The following is a 22,778-nucleotide window of genomic DNA, read 5'->3' on the forward strand; positions in this document are numbered from 1 at the left end:
GGACCATGGCTTGGGGCGAGCTCGGGCCCCTCCGCTGGCTCCGGGAGAGCCGGCAGTCCCGCAAGCTGATCCTGCTGATCGTGTTCATCGCCTTGCTGCTGGACAACATGCTGCTCACCGTCGTCGGTAGGTAGAACGGGCTTTGGTTTTGTTGTTTGTTTGGTTTTTTTCTTTCTTCCCTTCCTAGTTTATGCCAGAAATAATCTCCGGTGACAGATGTCCTCCCCGAATTCATTTAACGCTCTCGCACCGAGCATTTTCAAGCACTGATTTTATTTTGTTTTTTTAAACACGGATGATGTTCTAGGTATTGCAAACACGCTGCCAATACACACCAACGCCTCGCTTTATTTCTGTGTTAATGGCAGGGGAAGGAAAGCTATCAGGAGGGCTTCACAATTCTTTCTTTTTTTTTTTTTTTTTCCTAAACGCCACTAATACTTCCCAGAACGACAGCTAACAGTATTTTTAGCTCGTCATCGTTTTTTCTCCTGTGGTCATGCAACTGAAACAACACGCTAGATAACATTGGAGATGCCTGTTTCCTTGCGATAGTTCCTCGTTCCCCCACATCGCTCTTAACTTGATAGGTTAATAAGAAAACTGTCTAACTGGGTTTTAAGAATGCACTTATATGAGTTGGTTTAATAGAATAATCCAAATTTTGATCAAAGTCGAAGATGCAACTTTTACTGGCTTCAGTGGCATGGTGTCAAGGTTTAGGAGTCTACTCAGATAAAATGCTTGAACATTTCTCACTGGTCGCTTTAGAAGTCCTCCTATTCAAAGGTTTATATGAATTCAAGAAAAGGGTTCAGAGAAACTAGTGGGTCATGGATGCGCACACGCCGCCCCGAATGCCCATGCTTCTCTCGGAACTGAATCGGGCTGTGCAGCACCGGCTCTCGGACGATGCTGCGGTCTCAGCTTCTGGTTCAGACTCCTGAATTTCTTGGGGACTTTCAGCTTAAAAGCTGATGTCACAATGTAGACCTTAGCTAAAAACATATATATTTTTAGCATGTCGATTTGGGATTTTTTTTACATTAATATACTTTCTTATAAAGTTATTAATATTTAATTACTTATTCAGTAATATGCATGCTAGAAGCCCTAGAAATTATTATAGTTTGCAGACTTATTGAAAGAGTGGGCTTTTTCAGGAAGAGATGCAAGACAGGGAGGGGCGATTCTGTCACTAGTGTTAAATTGAATGAACCTGACATTTTTTTTTACAAATTCTGAAATTCTAATTTCCGAGATACATACTAACACAATTAAATTGCAGCTAAGATGCTAAAGCATATAAAGAAGGTCCCTTCTGGATGATCTTTTCAATGTAAATTTTTTAAAAATACTGAGATGTGCAAACATCAACACATTAGTTCTGTTTACTTAATATAGGAGTGTTATGTTTTTTTCCTTCTTACGGCTGTTACTTATGAATAGTTTTGTGGTTTATTTTAGAAATGTGTTTTATTATGTTTTTTATATTTTGGTTTAATAATAGTTTCAATGCTTTTCTCATCTTGCGTGTTTTCACAATCTAATAAATGGATTTGTGCAGTCATGTGCAACAAAGAGACTCTTCAGACATGGGTTTTGATACTTGTTATATTTTGCTTTCTGAATGTTGTCTGTATAGAAAGTCTTATATTTATGAAAACTGGCAAAAAATAAAGACTAATGTAATAGAACTTTTTTTTTAAACTGCTCTTTCGAGTTATGGATGTGTTTTTTCCCATGAGCAAACTTCTATTTCAGTTCTGTGTTTCTGCCATTCAAATTCCTTAGTAGTGTGCTCTGTAGGAAAGCCTGGTATTTCCTAGTCAATGGCAAAGCAAACAAGAAAATCTGCTGATTCCATTTACAAATAACCTGATAGTAAGATGCCAATATATTCTATTTGTTTTTCCAGTGCCAATAATTCCCAGTTACCTTTACAGCATCAAACATGAGAAAAATGCCACAGAAATCCAGACTGCTAAGCCCAAAGTAATTTCAACAACGATGGACAATTTTCAGAGCATCTTCTCCTACTACGACAACGCAACGATGGTTACTGGAAACGAATCTGATAAGACCCGACCCAGAGAGTTGCATCATACTCAGACAGAACAAATGATAGTAAATGTGACTCCTTCCCCATCTGACTGCCCTAAGGAAGATAAGGACCTGCTGAATGAAAATGTTCAAGTCGGTCTCTTGTTTGCTTCTAAAGCAACAGTGCAGCTAATCACTAACCCCTTCATAGGGCCACTGACAAACAGGTATGTTCTCTCTGCCACGTTACTCAGTTAGGATTTTATATTGATGTTTTAGTCCAGGCTACTATTTCAAAGAAAGCATTTTTAATTCTATTGTAACCCTGCCTTACTGGCCTCCTCGCTTTATCTGGAGGAATATTTTAGTGAAATAATTTGGTGAACACTTCTAAACACCTACAACCTTTCCAAAATAATTTGGTGAGCTGCACGAGCCAACTGATATGTTCAGCATCATATACTTTTCCTCCAGCTCCTGAGAACTCAGGTTTACATAGAAACTCTTGCTGAAATGGTGTTGAAACATCTTCAATACAGTTATATTGGGCCAAAAGACACTACAACGTAGTATTTCTGAAGCACTGTGAATTGATGATGTATCTGTTACAGCTACATTAGGCAAACGTGATATTGAAATTGTAGGCAGGGTTTAGATCCCTCCCTTGCTGTCACAGAGATGCGCGGCTCTTGGTGCGATTTGGTATTCAGTGATTTGGAGTCATCTCAGGTAAGAATCAGTGGGAAATTTGTGTGGACTTCAGTGAAAAAAAAACAAGTGTCAAACTTTGCTGATGCCATGTTCATCACCGAGTTCAGTGATCACAGATTTCTGTGAGTACGTTGGTCTGGGCCAGCCTTCAAATTCTCCTCTCCAAATTCTTGCATATATGTGATGTCTTGAATGAAATAATTTTAAATGATACTTTATAAAAAATCTGTTGGAGCCAGGATTAAGGGTATAAGCACCAATATCAATGATTTACACCCCCCCCCAAAATCCGAGCACTAATGATGTTTACATGGAGATTTAAACGTATTTATAATATAATCTAATTTTTTGATGTTAATACTTTGATTTTATTGTTAGTGTTTGGTGTAACTGTTCCCTGCAGAAGCAGCTGCAGTCCTCCTAAACAGAATGAGATCAATCTCTGCAGGCAATAAACTCCAAATTGTATTTAGTCAGGTTGCTCATTTTCAAGTTTCTTAGAAGAATTTTTCCTTTCAGAAAATAACATGCGGCAGAAATTTGTCCTTGTAAGACACTTTTGTTTAAGCAGGCAATGCCTATCATATGTGACAATACCCAAAACAACCAACACACTTTAATGCGAGATATTTCAGATTTTGAAGCCAAAACTATCTTTCTTAGCTTTTACAGTTTATATATATATATATATGTCTAAATGTTTAATTTCAGTCTGATAGAAGAGTATCCAGCTGAGGGCTGAGGTGGTTTGAGTCACAGTGATATGATTTCAAAACCTGTATTCAGTCTGTGGAACTGATCTAAACACAAAAGCTGTAAAAGAGACAGACAGACAGCTGCATTTCTCTCTCATTTCACCTTATCTCCCACTGCATATCACCTATGCAGGTCTAAATACGCCATTGTGGAATTACTTTTCCACAAATATTGCTGCATGTTGCGGATTTTCTGTGTTGGTTTGTGAGGATATGAGAACTCATCCGCAGGCAAAGTAACATCACATCAAATAATATTTTTGTAATAGCTCTTTAGGTATTCTTCTAGATTTTCCTAAATGTCTAAGTTACTGCCCTACTGATATTTACTTTCCTCTGTCAGCATTAGCATTTCCACAACCAGCCAGACAAGGGGAAAGGCAATAATATGCTCTGCATTGTCGACGGTTTTTCAGTAGCGTGGTTACGTCATACCGTAGGTGCGATCTCCACTCTTTCTTTGGCTGACACCTTCCTGAGCGCGAGGGCGCGTGTCCCTGCCGACGCCTCCCCGTGCCCCTGCGCACCTCGGGACCGGAGCCCGGTGCCGTCTGTGCCAAGGCTCAGGGGGGTAACACCTCTCCCCGGGAGCCGGCCGCTGGGACACGCGCGATACATCCTCAGGTTTGGCGCTGGGGCATCGCCCTCCGCTGTTAGGAGCGGGGTTGGCAACACACCAGCGTGGACATCAGTGCTGTGAGCTGAGATTTCCTCCCGGAGGTGTCCTGCAGGTTTTTGCACGGGGCTGAATCTGCGACCGCAATCACAGGAGCAGCTTTGCAAGCTCAGATGCCCGACAAACGCGAGAAGAAAAATCAGGGAGCGCATCATCCCGGTGTCCTGTGCAACAAACCCTTCCCACAAGGCAGAAGCGAGTGCTTAGCGGCAAAGTGGCCCTAAATTAGATTTAAAGATTACTGGTTTTCTTTCATGCATTATTTGTGTCTTGGTACCAGTATCTATCTGTCTTCTGAGAAACGTTGAGTGGGAAATATCAGTTAGCACATTTATCAATTAACTGTGGAAGCCATCGGCAAAAAAACCCTAAGCTGACATTTCCTAATAACAGTGTGTATGATCAGTTAAAAAGCAGTGTGAAAATTGCGATTATTATAAAGGAAACAGAAAATATATGTGTTATCATTATAAAGACTCTTCCTTACCACTGATAAGCTGTTTAGTGATAATTATTTTTGCCGTTACTACTTCTGAAAGTATCACGGCTGAAGGAGAATGGGTTGCCTAGTTCAAGCTTAGTGTGCACAGTTTGTTAAGATGCCCATTTTCAAATAGGTAGCACATCGTGTTCATGGTTTTTATTTTTTAATCAAATATAGTTGGAGTGGTTGTCATGTCGCCTCTACTGGAGATGTAGATTTTTTAAAAATAAATTTCAAAATTGGTTTAATTCAAGAAGTAAATTCTGCTAAAAATATTTCTTACTTAAAACCCAGCTCTTTCCACAGAATACCAGACAAAACAAACATCTGGTTTCGTGAACTGGTTTGCAATTCATAAAACACAATTTACCTTTGGTCTAACAAAGTCCTAGCAAAGGAAACGCTACGTGATGGCTTTGCAATAGGACGTGACCACACACTTCCCACCGTGGCACTGCTTCAGGGAAGAGCTGATTGATAAGATTTTGTGGCTCCGACGCACATTATGTTTTCCCTTGTAGTGAAATGGGTAAGAAACTATACAAATAGCACAGCATTTGATACAGGGCACTTTGTGAGGAAGGTGTCCTGGCAAGGGGAGATTGAAGGCTCTGCCTAATCCTTTCCAGTGAAGAAAGTGGGCAAAAGGCTGCTGTGCCTTCTATAGATAACTGATTTGCTCCATTATAGGTTTCAATCTCTTACTGAGCTCTGTGAACGAGGCTGTGAGCCCAGCTGTGCTAACCCCACAATCCACTAGAGCTACTGAATGTCCCAGCTCTCTCCCTCCCTTTATTTACCAGTCTGAAAAAATATATAGTTGTAACCTTGTGCTTATCCATATCGGCCTCAAAAATCATTAAAAAATTACCAGATACTTTTATCATCATTTTTACACCACTCTGGCTACAGCTTTGAACAAACAAGGTTGAAATCAGTGGATTTGCAGCACTGTAATGGATGGATAATTAGGCTCTAATCACCCACAGCTGCTAACCTGGTCAGTGTAACCTTTATTTTACTGCTGCACAGGACCCATCGCTTGGTTGTCTTATTGTAGGGTAACCTTATTAACAGGTATAATCCACTTCCAAACAGTCCTGTAATCTGGGGCCAACATGGGACTGAAATGGAGGAATTTAGGCGTTATTCAGTGGCAGCCTTTCCTTTCCCACCTTCAACTAATGATGCTGCCTTTTTCAGAGGTCAGAAGTACTTGTAGGAAGCACTTGTAACTGCAGGTAGCTTTGGCGAAGCATGCTGGACTCTGCTTCAGACTCTCTTGGAGGGTTTTGAAAGGAGTGCCCAAGAAAATTACATGCTTAAGTGTGGTAATGAGAAAAAAGAGAGAAGGCAGGCTGTAATATTCTTCTCTGTTGCACACGTGCAGAGGAACAAAATGTAGAGATAACTGTGATGGAGCATGTCATGTCACAGCCAAGAAGTAGAAACTGCATATTCACAGGTTTCACATGGGAACATGAATGGCCCAGGACCAAGGGACAGAATCACTGAATAATTGGCTGTTACAGGTAGTGCTTCTCCTTTCTGTGGTTATTTATGTTATAAGGTGTAATTGGTCAGCAAAATCTCCCAGTCTGTGCTCTCTAAGATCTTTTGGACAGATCAGGGAATACAGCTGCAGACCAGACATTTGTGGTAGCACAACTGCCAACTAATTAGTGCTGCTATTTCAGGAGGAGGTAGGGTTTGCTAAGATTACGCAGGAAAGGACAATCTGCATATCTAACGAAATGTCAGCTGGATGTGGGTAAGATTGTCCCCTGAGCAAGAGCAACCACGACTTCCAGAGGTTCAGAGCAGTCTCATGCAGGGGCAGCGCACCAGAATTGTGCATCTCCAAATTGTGGGTGAAGCTCCAGGCAATTTTTAGCTTTTCAGAGGATTGTAATGACTTGTTTAATTCAGCACAAATGCATGTCCTGTGCTGACCTGTATACCTTTGCATCATCTTATATGATGATCCCTGGCAATGCAGACTTTGGCTGAAAGGACTAGCTGTGCCCACCTAGTCTCGTTCTAAAATAATTAATTTCTGTGTGGAGGAAGAAGTATGTGTTAGACCTTGGTACGTGCAATAAAGCATCATGGTCTGCTGGGTAGCAAGAGTAGAACTGAGTTCTGCTCCAGTTCTGCCCTCATCACCCACGGCCATGTATTGCTTCACGCCTTGCTATGAGTCTGTCTGTCCGAGATAATGGAGGAATAATATCTGTGGCTGCAAAATTAAGACCAATGCTTGAACAGTATTTCACTGAGCATTAAAAGTGGCTTCCAATACTTGTTTTCTACAGCTTTCAACCACCAGAAACTTTCCAAGTGTAGGAAGCTGACTGGGAGAAGTGAAACCTGTCTTAACTTGATAGAGGTTAATCCTTCAGTTAAGGTTAGGGAAGCAGTATGATAGCCCTTCTCTTTCTTTAACTCATTAATGTTTATGGGAGATCTCACAGCTCATGTGTCTGATCTAGTGATGGAAACATGAATGTGGGAGCCACTTTGGATGGCACTTGTCTTCATGCAAATAGCTGAATTTTAATTCAGTATACTTGTAGCAGAAGCAAATTGCTGTCTCATGGCCCCTGTGTCATGTCTAAGAATTGCTTATTTATATACTGAAATCAGTCTTCTCCCCCACAATGTCCATCCTAGATACCTCTGGGATGGCCTTGACAGACACAACCCTACTTTGCAATGGGAGAAGGTATAAGGACATTCAAGTCTTGCTTTCATACCACAGAGAAAGGTGATATTGCTCACCAACAGCAGTAGCTATACCTGAAGAGGGTTTTTTTAATCTGTACTTCTATCAGTGCTTTCTTTAATTGAAAAATTCAAAATCAAAGCAATTATGGAAAAACTGACTGTGGCCTGTTCTACCTGAGCCCATTGGGAAGGGAAGTGTGCACTTCAGCTCTGAGGCAGGCGAGAAGTTGATAACAGGAGAGGATAATTTTTTATTTCCTTGTGTACATAGAAACGTCAGTGGAGATTAGCATCCTGTTGTGTAATACCTACTATGCACACAGTAAGAGAAGACACAGGCTTAGGAAAATCATGCACTTTAAATAAAGCAGACAAAAAAAGGTAATATTATTCTCTTACAGGCCAGGTATCACGAGCTGAGAGATTAAAATGATTATCATAAGGCCACAGAGGAAGTCTGTGATAGTGCCAGGGATTTAATTTGCTTTAGAGATACCAGTCCAGTTAAGTACCACATGAGTAACTAGTCTCTGCTGGATATTTGTAACACCCACTTACAAATTTCAACTAGAAGAATCTGTGCACTATGTTTCTGTCATAATTTTAATATAATGATTATATTTAAGGCAAAACCGTTCTTCATTAGAGATTTCTGTGGCATGTACAAACGTGCATGCTAGATTTCCTTCATTCATATAACTCAAAAAAATTTTATGATGAGACATATAATGAACATTGAGCCCTGCACTTCAGAAAGTTTTCCATTATCCATGGTACTTAGTTGTATAGAAAATATTAACAAAAAAACAAAGCTCAGATTAATTTGGTTGGTTTACCCATGTCAGGACTGCTATCATTAAAAATAAAAAGGAATTACAGACTCTTCCATTCTTTGATTGATCTACTTACCTAAGCCAATACTGCCAATATAAATACCCAATACTATCAAACTGGGCATTGGAAGTTGAAGTCCATCAGTACTCCTTTAAAAAACATTGTTCGTTATTGAAGAATTTGGCCATTAAATAATATGAAGTAAATAAAATTAAAATTAAATAATACAAACTAAATAAATTGATGAAGAATTTAGCCATTAAATTATACAAATACATTTAAGATGCAGAACCTTACAAAAAAAGGAGTCATGCATAAAGTGTGCTGGATGGAATATACAGAGTGTCTTCAGAGCTACCTGGGTAGTGTTTTTGGTTCTAGGGTAGATTTTTAACAGCGTGACAAGTAGCATATTGTGAATTTTTTTATTGACATTTCATTTTTAGCTGCCGAGAATATGTGGTTGTTTTCCAGACAGCAAATCCTTTATTTCCTGGAAACCTGAAAACTGTTTAGAGTCCCGATGAAGAAGCGGGCTGACAAAGAAAGCTTTGATCAGCTCCATTTTTACTCCTAAACCCATGGAAAGCAAAAATATTATTCTCAGAAGACCCTTTGGGACTCTTAAGTGCTCCAGGCTGAGGCAGAACTCCCAACAAAGCTGATGACAAATTTTCCCAGTAAAAAAGCCATTGGTTTGACCGTGTTTCATTATAGTCGTTGTCTCACGAGGATGGAAACAGATGAGCATTGAAACACTACTGGGATATTTCAAAGCTCAGCATGCTCAGACAAATCTCCCCTTCTCATATTCTTGGCAACCCCATGGAGGCCCAGAGGGGCTTTATTGGGAACAATCATGGTGGAACAAGAACAGGGCAATCAGATTCTAATGAGAGAAGGATTCTTCCAGGGATTTCAGATACGAAGCCTGCTATGCCAGATGGAAAGGCATTTGTAACACAGACAAATTTGATCATGTAGTCCACAATAAATAGTTCAAAGCCTACTAAGGAACTGCAGGTTGGGCTTTTGCGGTGTGTGCTCTCATGTGAGTAAGTCTAACTCAAAATGCCAGTGAGACAATCCCAGAAATGTGAATGTTCATTTTGTTTTCCAGAATAGGCTACCAGATTCCACTGTTTGCTGGCTTCTGCATCATGTTTGTGTCAACAATCAGTAAGTGTCCACATCTTATTTGGTCTGGCCCAGATGCAACTTTTAAATAAATGATCTATAATAATTATCACTAGGAATTCTTCTCGTTGATGTAGAGAGACTGATTTCCAGGGAAAATTTAAGGGTGGCTGCTCTGTGTGGGTGGTGGTGCTGATGAGATTTGACAAGTACGTTCTTATGAACATGCTTAAGGAATTCACCACCTTTCATCCCACCTCAGCAGGTGTCTTCCTTAGCTGAATCTTTCTCAGGTTCTTCTAATCTGAAGCGGTGCTTCAGATTAAACTTCAGACAGTTTTAAACAGATAGCCATGGGAGGGCTATCAGCTATGAGAGGGCTATTTTGCAGGGTCCTTGACAACTAGCTGTCGTGGGGGCTTCTCAGACAGATCATGAGGCTGCAGTGAGGGTCATGAGCAGAATATGAGACAACAGTATCGTAGCGTTGTTAAACATTGCTGTGCGATGTGCAAACAGGAGCATAGCCTGCAAGTCAGCTGAGATAATTTGTCTGCTCTAATGGCATTGATAAGACTTCAGCTGCTGCTTTATGTTTGGTTTTGGCACAGCACTTAAAGCTGTGGCCCAAATGGAAAGAGTACAGAGGAGAACATCAAGGATCATTAGGAGCCTGTGAGGAACAGTGAAAGAGGAACTGCTTCAGAAGGCAGATGTGAGACGTATCAGAGTCTATGACAAAACGGAAGGGAACAAAGTTTTCCACGTCCACTATACACAGGAGAAGGAATAACAAGCTTAAAACTGTATCATCAAGGGGACTGAAGTTCTGGAGAATATTACCTGGCCTTAGAGTCATTGATAACTCTGCATTTTAGGAACGTGTTAGCCAAATTTTGGTTGGGATGGAGGCAAGTGTAGTGAGCCTAATTCATGGCAGAGGGGAGTACTGTTGATCTGCTGACATCCTTCCTTTCTTTCTTTTTCTTGAATTTTCTCTGTCCATGTGGGTAGGATCTGGTGAAAAGCCCAAGAGGCACAATGCCACAGGGCGGGTGGGAGAAGTGCGTGTGGATCTTGTGTTTAGTTGGTGCCTAACAGCTTCCCCCAGCTATAACCTGTCTGGCAGAATTCCTTAGGTGGCCAACAGACAGGAGCTGAAAAAAGTTTTTAAAAACTCACTGCAGATTTAATGACACTGACCATGACACAGGCTCTACAAGCAAAGATGTGCTTAGGTTTCTGGGACACTCCTACTTCCCAGCGTTGTGGATGGGGAATTTAGCCAGACTGAGGAGCGCAGCATCCAGGGGCTCTGTCCCAAAAGGCAGATGGGGGCTGAGAGTGGGGCCTGGGGTTAAATCTCTCCGGGAGAGATAGAGAGGCACCTCCTCTAGTGCCATTTCTCAGGCGCGCTGCTGTTGGCAGCATCAGGAACTTGCTGCAGCCCTCGGGCGGGTGGAGCTGCCTTCCCTGCACCTTCAGCCGGCTCTGCTGCGCGGCACCGAGCGCGGAGCTGGCAACACCGGGCTACAGCCTCCCTCCACCCATTTACGTATCGGAGGAAACCTCGGCGCGTGTCTGTTAAATCCTGCTTTCCCTGAATGCCTGGAGCTTCAGGCTGGGCAGCCTTAAAGGAAGCAGCATGGAGAGGCAAGGCTGGAAAGAAAGGTCTTACCACTCCCTCTGTGTGCAGCTGAATCAGAGCAGGGTGTAATCAAATTCTAAGTAATTAGTTAAAACTGCTTGAGCGCTTGCATCCTGTGTTACCAGGAGGCTTAGACACCTGAGAGCAATTCAACACTGACACATCTAAATGCAATAAGAGAAAATAATGCTGTTAGCATTGAAAGTGGCACAAGTCACTGTAAACGCTTGACTAAATTGCATGAAGTTTTTGTGATAGTTTAAAGAAATCTAACTTTTTAACCTAGTTAGAGTTAACCTAATTTTAAAAAATTGCCTTTGTTTTTTTCTGTAGTGTTTGCCTTTTCTGGAAGCTACACGTTACTGTTTATTGCCAGATCCCTCCAAGGAGTGGGTTCCTCTTGTTCTTCAGTGGCAGGTAAGAGAAGAGATGATAGAGTAAAATACAGATTACTGATTCTATCATTTTTAGTAACTTTCTGAATCGCATTTTGTCTGCAGTTTCAATAATTAATACAAAAATATTCAATTAAATCAATTTCATGGTCTTTCTGTTGCTTTCTTATAAAGAAGCTCAAAAGCAAATGTCTTTTCAGACTTCCTTGATATTTGAGTTGCAGTAAGGTAGAGCACTAAATGAACTGCATTCTCCCCGGGATTTCTGCGTGTGCGTTTTCAACATTTTAAATTCATTTTTAGCCATTTTAAAGGTCATCAGGAACTTATGTTGGTACTTATTATACTAGGGGTAGCAGCTCTGTCTGTTACTGAAATTTCTGTTATAAAATGTTGTTTTCAAGGACTTTCTGACAGTTTGGACTCGCGTTACCTGTACCAGATTTCCAATGCAAGGTTCTAAGTTTTAAATGAGTAAGTGAAATGGAGTATGGGTTTTCAGCCCGAATTACTGAACCATTTCTGAGAACGAGACTGGAGAAAATACGATTTGTTAATGTTAAAACATTTCGTAATCTTTCCTTTGAAAAATTTCCCATGAGAGCAGTAGGAATATAAATTTGGCTTGGGAGGGGAGTTGAAGAGAGTTTTTTGTCAAGAATATGTCTTTTGCCCTCAGGAAAATTCCCCCTTCCAAGCTGGACTGGTCTATAAGCAGGGCTCACATGCACTCCATAGAAACTTAACAAGAATTTGGCAGCTGGGTTCCTCCTAGGTTCCTTTTGCAGGGGTTTTGCTCCAGCCCACATCTGGGCAGCACTGCTTGGGGCAGCTGGGGAGATGCAACGCCCCAGGCTGAGCGTTTGAGCGGGGAGCAAGGCACACCTTATGCTTAAGATGAGTTTGAAGCTGCACAACAAGCACTAGTTAAGCAGAGAGATTTAAGCCTGGATGAGTAATGGGGAGAGTGGGGATGTGGCTAAGGGAGCAGGCAGGGGCTGGGATGAGGAGCCAGGGATGGGGAAGGCAAAGACAAGCAGGAGGGGCAGAGACAAGAAAATCCATCTTTTGTGTTTGTACCAGTTAAGGTTACACGTCAAGCTTTCCAAAGGGAAGACGTGCCAGAACCAAAATTATTGTTCAGCTTTAACTCAGTCCCTGTGCAAGTGTGCACCTTGAGATACGGCTCTTAGATGGGTACGTGACTTCTCTTTTTTTCACAGACAACCTACAAAGCAGAGCCGAAAAGGCCAAGAGACCGTCTAGTCCACCCCCTTCCTGAAGGCAGGATCAGCTTTGTATCTGCCATTCCTCATGCATACTTGACAGGCGTGTTCTCAGAAGCCTCTAGAAATGCCCTCAGCATCTAGCTCTCTGCTTAATTTACTGTCAGGAATTTTCTTCTGATATCTCATCTAAAGCCTCCTGACTGTCATGTAAACACATTTCTGCTTCCCATACTTGAGAGAACACAAAGAACGGTTTCTGTTCTTTATCTTTGTGGCTCTTTTCCATATTGCAAGGCTGTTATCACATCTCACATCATTTTTCTCCTCTCTGGTTTTAAATTGAAAGTCCTGCACTTGTCCCTTACAGATATTTTTCTAAGCCTTTGCTCACCCTCATTGCTCTTCTCTGGATAGTCTCCAGTCACCCCCACCTTTCATCCTGTGCTGCACCAAAACCAGACCCGGCACTCAGAGAAGCTCTGACTCCTTAGATGGGCCAAAGGCAGAGTCACTTCATGTATCTTGCAGGCAAAGGAATATTTCTGTAGTGTTGCTGCCAATCAGTCATTTACCACCCCCCCCACGTTTGTGCATGTAATCATTCCTACCGAAGAGTAAAACCTTGTGTTACCGTCTTTGTATTGCCTCCTATTTTTTTCCAGAATATTTCTCCGAGTCTCACAAATGCATCGTGAATTCTGATAGAACTTTCTAACTTGCTCTTCAACTGTTCATGCAAACAATTTGATGTCATCCACAATTTTCTAAGCATGTTCATCTGCACAGGACCTCTGCTCTTTTGCTGCACATGATGGATGGTATTCACTTAATGATCATTCATACAATATCTTGTTTTCTTTTTCTGGCTTGCTGTATAGCCATGGACCCTATTTATTGAGTCCTACTTAAACCTTGATTTGAAAACAGCATTATTAATTCCTATGAGGACTCTTCTGCAGCATTTTCCTCTACAGCGTCTGAATGCTTCGCGTAAAATACAAATAAATTGGGCTTCATGTTTCCCTTTGTGGAATGAAGGCTCATCATCAAATGCAGAAGTGAGGCATGTGAAGATAATGGTCAAAAGACTCCTTTAATGTTGGATGTTGAACTTGAAATGCTCATTTTCAAGGTAATCAGCTCTGAAAAATACCTCATGCCCAGAGCACAGCTAGCACTGACCACAGTTACAGCTGGGAGTGGTCACCAGACCTTGGTGTCAAGGGCCCGGAGTATAACTAACAGATAGTGAATACTTGCCGAAAGCTTTTTTTTCACCTAGTTGAAAAACATCGTCTAAAAGCTGTGTGAAAAAGACAGGGACAAAGAGTCTAATAAATGAGGGCATTATTGAATTACCTGAGCAATCCTGTATAACAGAACATAGTCTTAGAGGCCATTTACATTTGCCAAACCTTTTGGCTTCAAGGTGACTTCCATGTGGAGGGGATATATATATATACACATTTAGAGAGAGAGAGATACCTGCTCTCATGTTTGTATAATGTTTAGTAGCACTGGCAAATGATGACCATAAATTATAGTATACAGCTGCCTAATTTTGTGTTGTGCTATTTATTTATTTATTTTATTTTAGGGATGGGTATGCTGGCCAGTGTATATACGGATGATGAAGAGAGGGGCAACGCAATGGGAATTGCACTAGGAGGCCTTGCTATGGGAGTATTAGGTCAGTGAGATGGAGGCTCTGACGGCAAGAGAAACCACCCCTTCACAAGCACATGCTTTGAGGATCTATGAAAGCAGCAGGAGTCTCATCGAGCGCAATGCTGTCGTGCCATCTCCAGTTTAGATTCATGGTGCATGTTAGGAATTGTTTTTCCCACAGAAGCACGTTTCTTATGCAGATACATGTGTCAGGCAATAACCCCTGAGATGTTTGGGTTTCGTTTACATGGAAGAGTATTTTGGAGAGTGAAGTTATTGTTTATTGTCATGATCAATAAGCTCTGTGTTTTAGTTTGTTTGTTGTTAGTTTTTTTGGTTTTGTTTGTGTTTTTTTTTTAAATTGAGCTTTTTGGACACTGTGTGCCAATATCAGGATGCCAAAACGCTTGCAGGGGATGTTTGTTCAGAGTCAGAGATGGGGCTTCACAACTGAGTCCTTTCTTTCTCCCCGGCAGTGGGCCCACCTTTTGGGAGCGTCATGTATGAGTTTGTCGGGAAGAGTTCTCCTTTCCTGGTGCTGGCAGCGCTAGCTCTGTTCGATGGAGGTCAGTAAACACGAAGAGTCGATATTGCCATGTAGCACAGCCCTTTCATGTTACTACCATCTAACCCCCTTCTCGAAGAAATGTTACAGTATTGATTTCTTTTCACAGCTGTTCAATTATTTGTTCTGCAGCCATCCAGAGCACAAGCAGAAGTAAGTATTAAGGTAAAACACTCTAGACAGTGGATGACGCTTTGCCTTTCCTAATCCCAAGCTTTTGTTTCATAGAGTCAGAAGGGGACACCGTTACTGACACTTTTGAAGGACCCGTACATCATTATTGCAGCAGGTACCACATTTTTCTTTTTTTTTTTGTTCTTTAAACCAACCGTTGGTGTTATACCTGGCATCCGGGAATGCCTCAGGCTGAGCTGGTTTAACAATATTGTCATTTGCTGGTTTCATTTACATAAAGCTGAAAGAATCTGTTTTATCATACAGGGTCAATATACCAGTAGAAACATAATAGGCAGAAAGTTTGAAATGTGTCTTTCCAGCTGAGAGGACACTAATGACTTGCCGTTGCTTGCTAAGGCAATGAGTTGTGGCCATGAAACTTTCTATGAGGCAAGTGAAGAGGGCCAAGATTTCAGAAGGAGGGATGGGCAGCACATGGCAGGCAGGCGTAGGGAGTAATACTGAACTTTGTTTCAGTTTGAAGAGGGAGTGAGTTTGGTCTCTAGAGTGTGGATTATATTTCAGAAAAGGTCTGGGTTAAACAGTGAATGACATTTGGTATTACATGCATCGTTTGTCTGAGTTTTTCTGTCTCAAGGGAAGTTTGCCTTTTCGCATTGCATTTTGTTGAATGTTTATTCTGAAGTCCGTAATTAAGCCTGACCCTTTTTAATGTTCATAAAATATCTGAAAAGAGATCATAATTTTTACAGTTTTGTTCCTTAATCCTAACCTGCTTGTCCAAGAAAAGTATTCTTCGAGGTGTTTTGGGGGTTCATTGTTAGTGGTCTTAGGGAATGACCATTACCCTAACTCTTTGACTGGGCAAAGCTGTGACTGAAGCTATACAAACACTTCTGCTTGAGAAATTCTTGTAGCATTAAAAGACCTTTTCATAGAATAAAAGTATTTGAGGGAAAAGAGTAGCAAAGACAGTACCTGTCATAAGAGATCAGATCTATCGTTCATCTAATTCAGTATCTTGTCTCTTACAGTGCTTAAAGCAGGTCCTGCAAAGTGAGATTCATCTAGCATATAAAGTAGGTTTCTGGAGAATAATCTAATCCCTGCCAAGGTCTAATCTGTGACAGAACTTGGTTTAAACCACAATATATGACCAGGGGACTGATTTCAAGGAGTACTTTGCTTGACTAAGACTTAGCTGCTCGTGCCAAACTAGTCTTAGCCAAGGAAGAGAAAAGGTACCAAAAGGTACCAAAGACCATGGATCCCGCTATTTTGACCATGTCCCATGTCTGCTAAGGGCAGGGATGGACTTTGTTCCCATTTGCTGACACATTTGCATGGCATTCCATTTCTGCAGCTATTCTCTTTGAAGCTGTTTCAGCTGGTGTTTCGGGGCTCTGGTAAGCAGGGCTGCACAAACGATCTCAGGGCAGCAAATTAGTGAAAAGATTCAGGGCTGGGTAGCCTGGAACCAGGACTGTGTGTGTCAGAGAGCACTTACCTTTACTGCCCTGACTCTTTTTGCCTCTTGCTTCCCTGCAGGTGCCTGCAGGCACTGCCAGTGCCTCCTGTTTCCCCTTCCCATCTTTGGTCCCCAGCAGCTGGACATGACCAGAAGAAGGGAAAGGAAGGATGTCCAGAGGGGTAGAAGCAAAGAGCCTCTCTGTTCTGATCCCTCCTGCTCTTGCCAAGTGCTCTGGGTGACCTGTCCTGCTCCTACCAGGCATCAGTGCCCAGGATCTGAGGAGGTCCCTGTGGTAGCTTGACAGCAGGGTTAGGTACAGCACCCAGGGTCTGCGTCCCAGGAAAGACTGCCCAGTGCTTTGACAATACGGATGATGCTGATGTTCTCTAACCTCAGCCTCTACTCCCCTTCCTTTATTTCCCTTGCAGACCAAATTTGTTGGGTTTTTTCAGAGCTGAATGCTGAATGCCAACTATAAATTCAGCCTTTTATCTGGCCTACCAGTGCACATCAGTTCAAATGCAGATTTCTTGATGCACCAAGAATACACTGTTTAAATATTAATTGCTTCAGTTGGGAAGTTGTTGCTTTTTACAGTGAAAAGGGCCTTAAAGTTTCATTTGCTCTCCTTTATCCCAAGGAGTTTGGTGTTTTCCTTGCTCTGTTTTCTAAGATGGGAACTTCTGATCCTTATATTAACAGGGAAGGGTGGGTAAGCAGTTGGTTGGGACGGCAGAGTTAGCTCCGTGCTCTGACACCTTGAGATAGTCAGTCAAGGAATCATGCCACATGTCTCCACATCTAAAACAGGATAATATGTCTTCTGCTTCACAAAGATGCTGTGAATGTAAATGTCTCACAGTGTGTGTGGTGTTCAGATACAGTGGTTAGAGAGGAGAAGGTTAAAAGTCCCCAACCAGTGCAAACCCAGCGGGACATTAGAGGTTTTGAATGGCTTTTAAGCCAGTGAATGACCTCATAAAAAAAATTCACTGCATCAATAGTGGGCTGACTTGTTAACCACAAGTGAAAACCAGAGCCATTTTAGGCATGCTGCAAATGGACTAACAGTTTAAGTGTTTCTTGCACTCTCGATTTAGGTACACTAATTTCATGGTATAAATTCAGATTCAGTCTCCTGAGTGTGCGTCATACACTTGAGTCATACTTGTTTGTATTCTCGAAGTACAAACACAAGACCAATTTGGCTTGTCTTTATCACAATATTAGTGTTTAAGACAAGGTGTCTTGAACTCAAGCATGGTGTCATGGTGTCCTCCCTGTCTGAAAGCGTGACTTTTTCCCTTCATCACCCATGTTGCCTGAGAGTTGATGAGGTTGACTGTCAGAACAGGCGGGAGGCCGGTGCTCTCGTTCGCCTGCTGCGTATCGCAGTCCCTGCGGCCAGTCCTGCTGCCTGGTCACCTTCGGTGCCAGCAACAGCTGCTGCAGAACGCGCTGCGGCCATTCCTGTTGAACATCCACTCGCCAGTCCAGGTGGGGAGGTCACAAAGATGTGGGCATCAGAGGGACAGGACCAGATGATATGGTAAGCTCACATGAAAACCTCTGCAGGAGAAAGGAAACATGGGCAAATACGACTCTGCCTCCTGTGTGGATTGCATCAGAGGTGACACTTCAAACTCAGTGCCATTAGTACTTGCTGACCCAGGCAAAAGAAACGTTATTGACACTGCTAGTAGGACCTCAGTGAATAAAGTCAGTGTCATTCTTACAGCCAGACCTCACTGAGAGGGATTAAAGAAACTTTAGGTGCCAGCGGGTGACAAAGTTGCATTGACAAGCGAGTTAGTTTAAATTATCAAATCCAAAAACCAGATTTGAGACAGATACCATCATGAGCACATGGGTTCTTATGAAGGTGTGTGACAGCTTTTCGCTGGGTACCCGCTTTTTCACAGCGAAATACCAGTGATGTCTGCGGCGCTCTGCCAAAAGCAGAGTGGGTTCTCGGCTGCGGAGGTGGGATCCAGCTGGAAGGTTGCAATTTCACAATGTCTGGCCAATGCAGATCATTTAAACAGGAAACAATGTAGGATTTATGCCCTTGAGACATGGCCCTCTAAAGAGAGGTCATCTCCATGCAAGACAGAGGGGAAAAAATGTTTTATCTTCTTTTAGGGAAGCTTCGCTAAGGTAGCATGGTCTCTGTTGGACTTTGCCCTGAATTTGCAGAGTACCAGCTCCAGCTCTCACTTTTCTTTTGGGGTATATCCTCAAGATCTGAACTACCTTTGTCACCAGGTACCTGATTACTTTGGTCAGCTCTGGTGATGCTTCCTGACCTAATGAGAAATAGATGCCACACATACATGCATGCACGCCTGTTTCCCATTCCTTTGTGAAGTTTGTTAAGAGTAGAATAAGACCTTTGCTATTTAAACCATCTCTGTCAGAATGGCACTGCTGCCTCTGCACTGCTTCCTCCACACAAGCCACTTTATGTGGCTTGAAATGTTTTTGCAGCATCAAGGAAGCCACTCAAGCGTGGCTGATTTGGGCTCGGCAGAGGGCAGCCCCGAGGTGTCTAACCGGGCTCCTCACGGACACTACGCCAGTGGGAGCTTGCGCCAGAGTGGAAAGGTTAGCTTTAGATCCAACCTTTTGTCTTTAGGGTAAAGCCGTGCTGAACTGCCGCTCCCTGCACCAGGAAGGGAGGGAGCCAGCTAGCCTGCAAGTTCATTTTAGGAATCGTGGATACACAGTCTAATATATTCTGACAGGTTTGAGCAACGAATGACATCAGTGCTCATTTTGTTTTGAACTGTATGATGAGGAACTTGTTCCAGGAGAAATAATGTTCCTCTGACCTCAGAAAAATTAAGGTTTTTTTAAAGAAGTAAAATTTGAATGGTAAACGGTTGTAAGAGTCTAGAGTATTTTGCTAAATTTCAGAGATTATAAATATTAGCAAGAAAAGTGGAAACAGAAGTTTGAGGTGGTTGCTTCTAGCAGTGACTTTCAAACTCCCTTGAAAGTAATTTTGTAGGGGATTAGCAGAGGGGACGTGTCCCGTTGCCCTGCATTAGGCTTTGACAGGCTCAGGTGTTTTGAGTAAGTGGGAAAGGCATCTTGAATCCAAAGAAATACCACGGGGTTTAATAATCCCTGCACTAAAGCTGACGTGCACTACTGAGGGTGGATGAACTTGACACAAACCCACTGGAGTCGAGATCTGCAGACGGTGGTGTTGGGCAGAGCTGTGCTGGCGGGCGAGACTGAATCAGCACTTCCACCACTTGTTATCCTTTGTGTCTGGGTCACTAAAGGTCCAGACATTCAAAAGAGATTTGGAAGCATTTGAAATTCATAGGGCTGGGCAAGCTCAGCCAGACCCATGCTTTGCTGCATGGACTTACTGGCTGCTAGCTATAGGATCCCTACACAAAATTGCCTTTTCTAGAGGACAGACATCTCTGTGATTGTCTCTTGGTATTTTTAGGATCGAGACCTCCACATCTCATCACAGTCATTCTTAGGTGATGGAGGCGTAGGGTCAGAGCCTGTGCCCCTTACACAACAGGGCTCCATTTTTGCCCCAGGAGACGAGATAAAGACAAAAAGATTGTATCTTTAGCTAATCATTTGTACAACAGTCAGACCTCATGAACTTTCTAAATGTCATCAAGCTCACTGCAGACTTTCACATTATGAAAATAGTTTAACCTTTATTGTAGAATTTCTAGGAGAATAGAAATATATAATAAGTTAGTCTTCAGTGATTTTACATTCCGTTTTATTTAACGTTAATCAACATCTGATGCATGGTAAATTGGACTGTAAAAGGCGCAAAGTTTTATGTAAAAGCACCCATTTTTTGCATGGCTTTTTGTTCATAGTCGAAAGAAATAATTACTACTTTTTTATTTTTTCCCCTCCCTTTCTTTCTTTAAGGATCAATCTGCTTTGCAAACATGGCTATTGCTATGCTTGAACCAGCATTACCCATATGGATGATGGAGACCATGTGTTCAAAAAAATGGCAACTTGGTAAAGTACAGTATATATTTGCATTGCTCTATTTTGTCTAATGAATGTCTCAGTTCTGGTGCTGTTAATGATGGTCTCCTTTTGCTTTAGGGTAGTAATTTTTTTTTTTTTTTTTTTTTTACTATCTTTAAATTGTCAGTGTTATACCTGCACAATTGCAAACATCGATTTGTAAGAAAAGTAGGTAGTGGATTGATGTTATTGTAGCGGAGGCTCCAGTAAGGGGCTACGCTCGCATTGCAAGGAGAAACAGATGCAGGCAGCCACGGCACGTGGCTTGTGCCGGCTGCTTTCGGGGCCCAGCAGCGCCTCTGGCAGCGAGTGTTGGCTGGGGCAGCGGCAAGATGCCCGGTGAGCCACAGAGCCAGCCCAGCGGGGCAAAACAATTTGGTTTGGGTTTTTCCCAGAGGGAATCCTTCCTCAGTTCCTAGTTTAAATTGCCAGGTGCAGGCAGCCACAGAAGCGGGCGCAGTGTGTTTGGTGTAGAGCATGCCCATGCCAACACATACCCCTTCCAGGGCAGCTCCTGGCAACCTGAGGAAGAAGGATGGTCTTTACTTAAGATGTAGCCACCAAGGGCATGAGGAGCATTTTCCCTTGAATCCGACAGATTTGACACCCTATCAGTGGTTATTTAGTCCCCCTATTCAACAGAAAGCAATGGGAGAGCCCCAGCTTGGGGCACCTTATAACCTCTTACAGGGACACGGTCTCGGGAAACCAGCATCCCCAGGCAAACTGGGAATTTGTCTCATGTATCGAGTTAGACTACAGAGTAAAATTGGGGCAGTTACTTTCTCTTTGAGGTGAACAGGAGGGGAGGGGAAAAAAAAAAAAAAGGACTAACTTCCAGAGAGTGTCAAACTGTGTGCGGGAGGTTGGTGTGAATCGTCTTGGGGGGGTGCCTGGCCATTGCGTACCACACCGTGTAGCGCTGATCCTCTCTATCCATGGGACTGATGCTGATAGTTCATAGGAAAGAGTTACTGTTACAAACACAACCTATATCTATTCGATAAAGTTAATGACGCATTCTATGCTGTGACATTTTATGAGAGTATTTTTTAATATCAATATATGGCATTGGAAAGAAAAAAAAAAATCCTTCATGAACACGATGTTCAGCTTTCATCCAACTAACATCCCTACTCTGTGTTAATGTAGGCGTCCCTACACCATATAGAAAGCACAAACCTTAGTCCTTATTAATGCAAACTCAGATCTAGGGTGGCTGTAGGTAGCAGTCCTTAATGTGCTGCTGTACTGTTGAATATGGTAATGACCGCTAGCCTGCAATATAGCAAAATTAACGCACAAGCTTAGATATTTTAAACCTCATGAAGGAAAAGAAAGATTGCTTATCTACCTCCCTCACTACAGTTTCATCTTACTGGTGCAATGGAAATGAGATTTACAAATCCCTTAGTTGAACAGAGGTTCCTAGAAGGAAAACATCCATTTTAAATTAAGACTAATTTTACCTCTTAATGATATAAGTAATTGACTCCATTACGCTTTGTCTGATTTGACAGCATTAATTAAAGTTTTTAAGCTTCTTAAATGATATCTTGAACTGTAGGGTTTTAAGCAAATGGTTATCTTATGCAATTTGGAGATCCAGTTGTTTGAAGCGTGATCTGAAGAAGGTATAAAGAACCTTGATTTGATCAATTAATGTTACTGTGCATAAAGCTTATTTAGAAAATTATGGTTCTGCTTCAATATACCATAGCTTACACACCAACCTACAAGTCTTATTTAACAAGTCTTTGCAGTGTTGGTTTTTTTTTTTTTTTAAAGTTGTCAAGGTCTGCTCTATATGACCATTTGGTATAAAAAGCCAGCTCCAAGCACTACCGAGGTAGCTGTGGTTACACAGGTGAAAACGTTTCCCCAGCATCACCATTGTAAGCCACAAGGATTTTAATCACAGGATATTGCTGTGCTAAAAATTACCCCTTGACTTTTTTTCTTATGAATATCAGAGAGATAGGAAGGAAGATGGATAGGCAGGAAATGAGAAATTCTGTGTTGCCTTGGTGAAAGATGAGGAGCATATACACAGGGAAATGGCTTGATTGTGTACCATAATGTCACAGCTGCTGTCTAAATCTGAGTTACCTGATTTAACAGTGACCGAACGGAAGGCTTGTCATGGCATGCATTGATTTGTCAGACTTGCCCAGTTTCGACAGGTTGCCCGCTTTTATTTTTCTTAAGAAGACGCAAAATTTAACGGGTACAACAGAAAAGTACTCTGTGTTATTTCTTCCAAGACACATGAAC

At 42.1% G+C, this 22,778-nt stretch overlaps 1 protein-coding gene across 1 annotated transcript in view; it reads left to right on the top strand.

Annotated features, from left to right (window-relative positions):
• Positions 1-5: 5 nt before the first annotated feature.
• The window catches only part of SLC18A2 (solute carrier family 18 (vesicular monoamine transporter), member 2), a 28,596-nt gene continuing 5,823 nt past the window's right edge, over positions 6-22,778 (top strand). The window contains exons 1-9 of the mRNA XM_010283239.1: positions 6-126; positions 1,919-2,270; positions 9,351-9,409; positions 11,349-11,432; positions 14,237-14,329; positions 14,784-14,873; positions 14,982-15,025; positions 15,101-15,161; positions 20,397-20,492. Coding sequence (XP_010281541.1) covers positions 6-126; positions 1,919-2,270; positions 9,351-9,409; positions 11,349-11,432; positions 14,237-14,329; positions 14,784-14,873; positions 14,982-15,025; positions 15,101-15,161; positions 20,397-20,492 — 1,000 coding nt within the window. The remainder of the gene's footprint in view (positions 127-1,918; positions 2,271-9,350; positions 9,410-11,348; positions 11,433-14,236; positions 14,330-14,783; positions 14,874-14,981; positions 15,026-15,100; positions 15,162-20,396; positions 20,493-22,778) is intronic.

This window comes from Phaethon lepturus, unplaced genomic scaffold (assembly GCF_000687285.1).
Source record: "Phaethon lepturus isolate BGI_N335 unplaced genomic scaffold, ASM68728v1 scaffold10283, whole genome shotgun sequence".
Lineage (NCBI taxonomy): Eukaryota > Metazoa > Chordata > Aves > Phaethontiformes > Phaethontidae > Phaethon > Phaethon lepturus.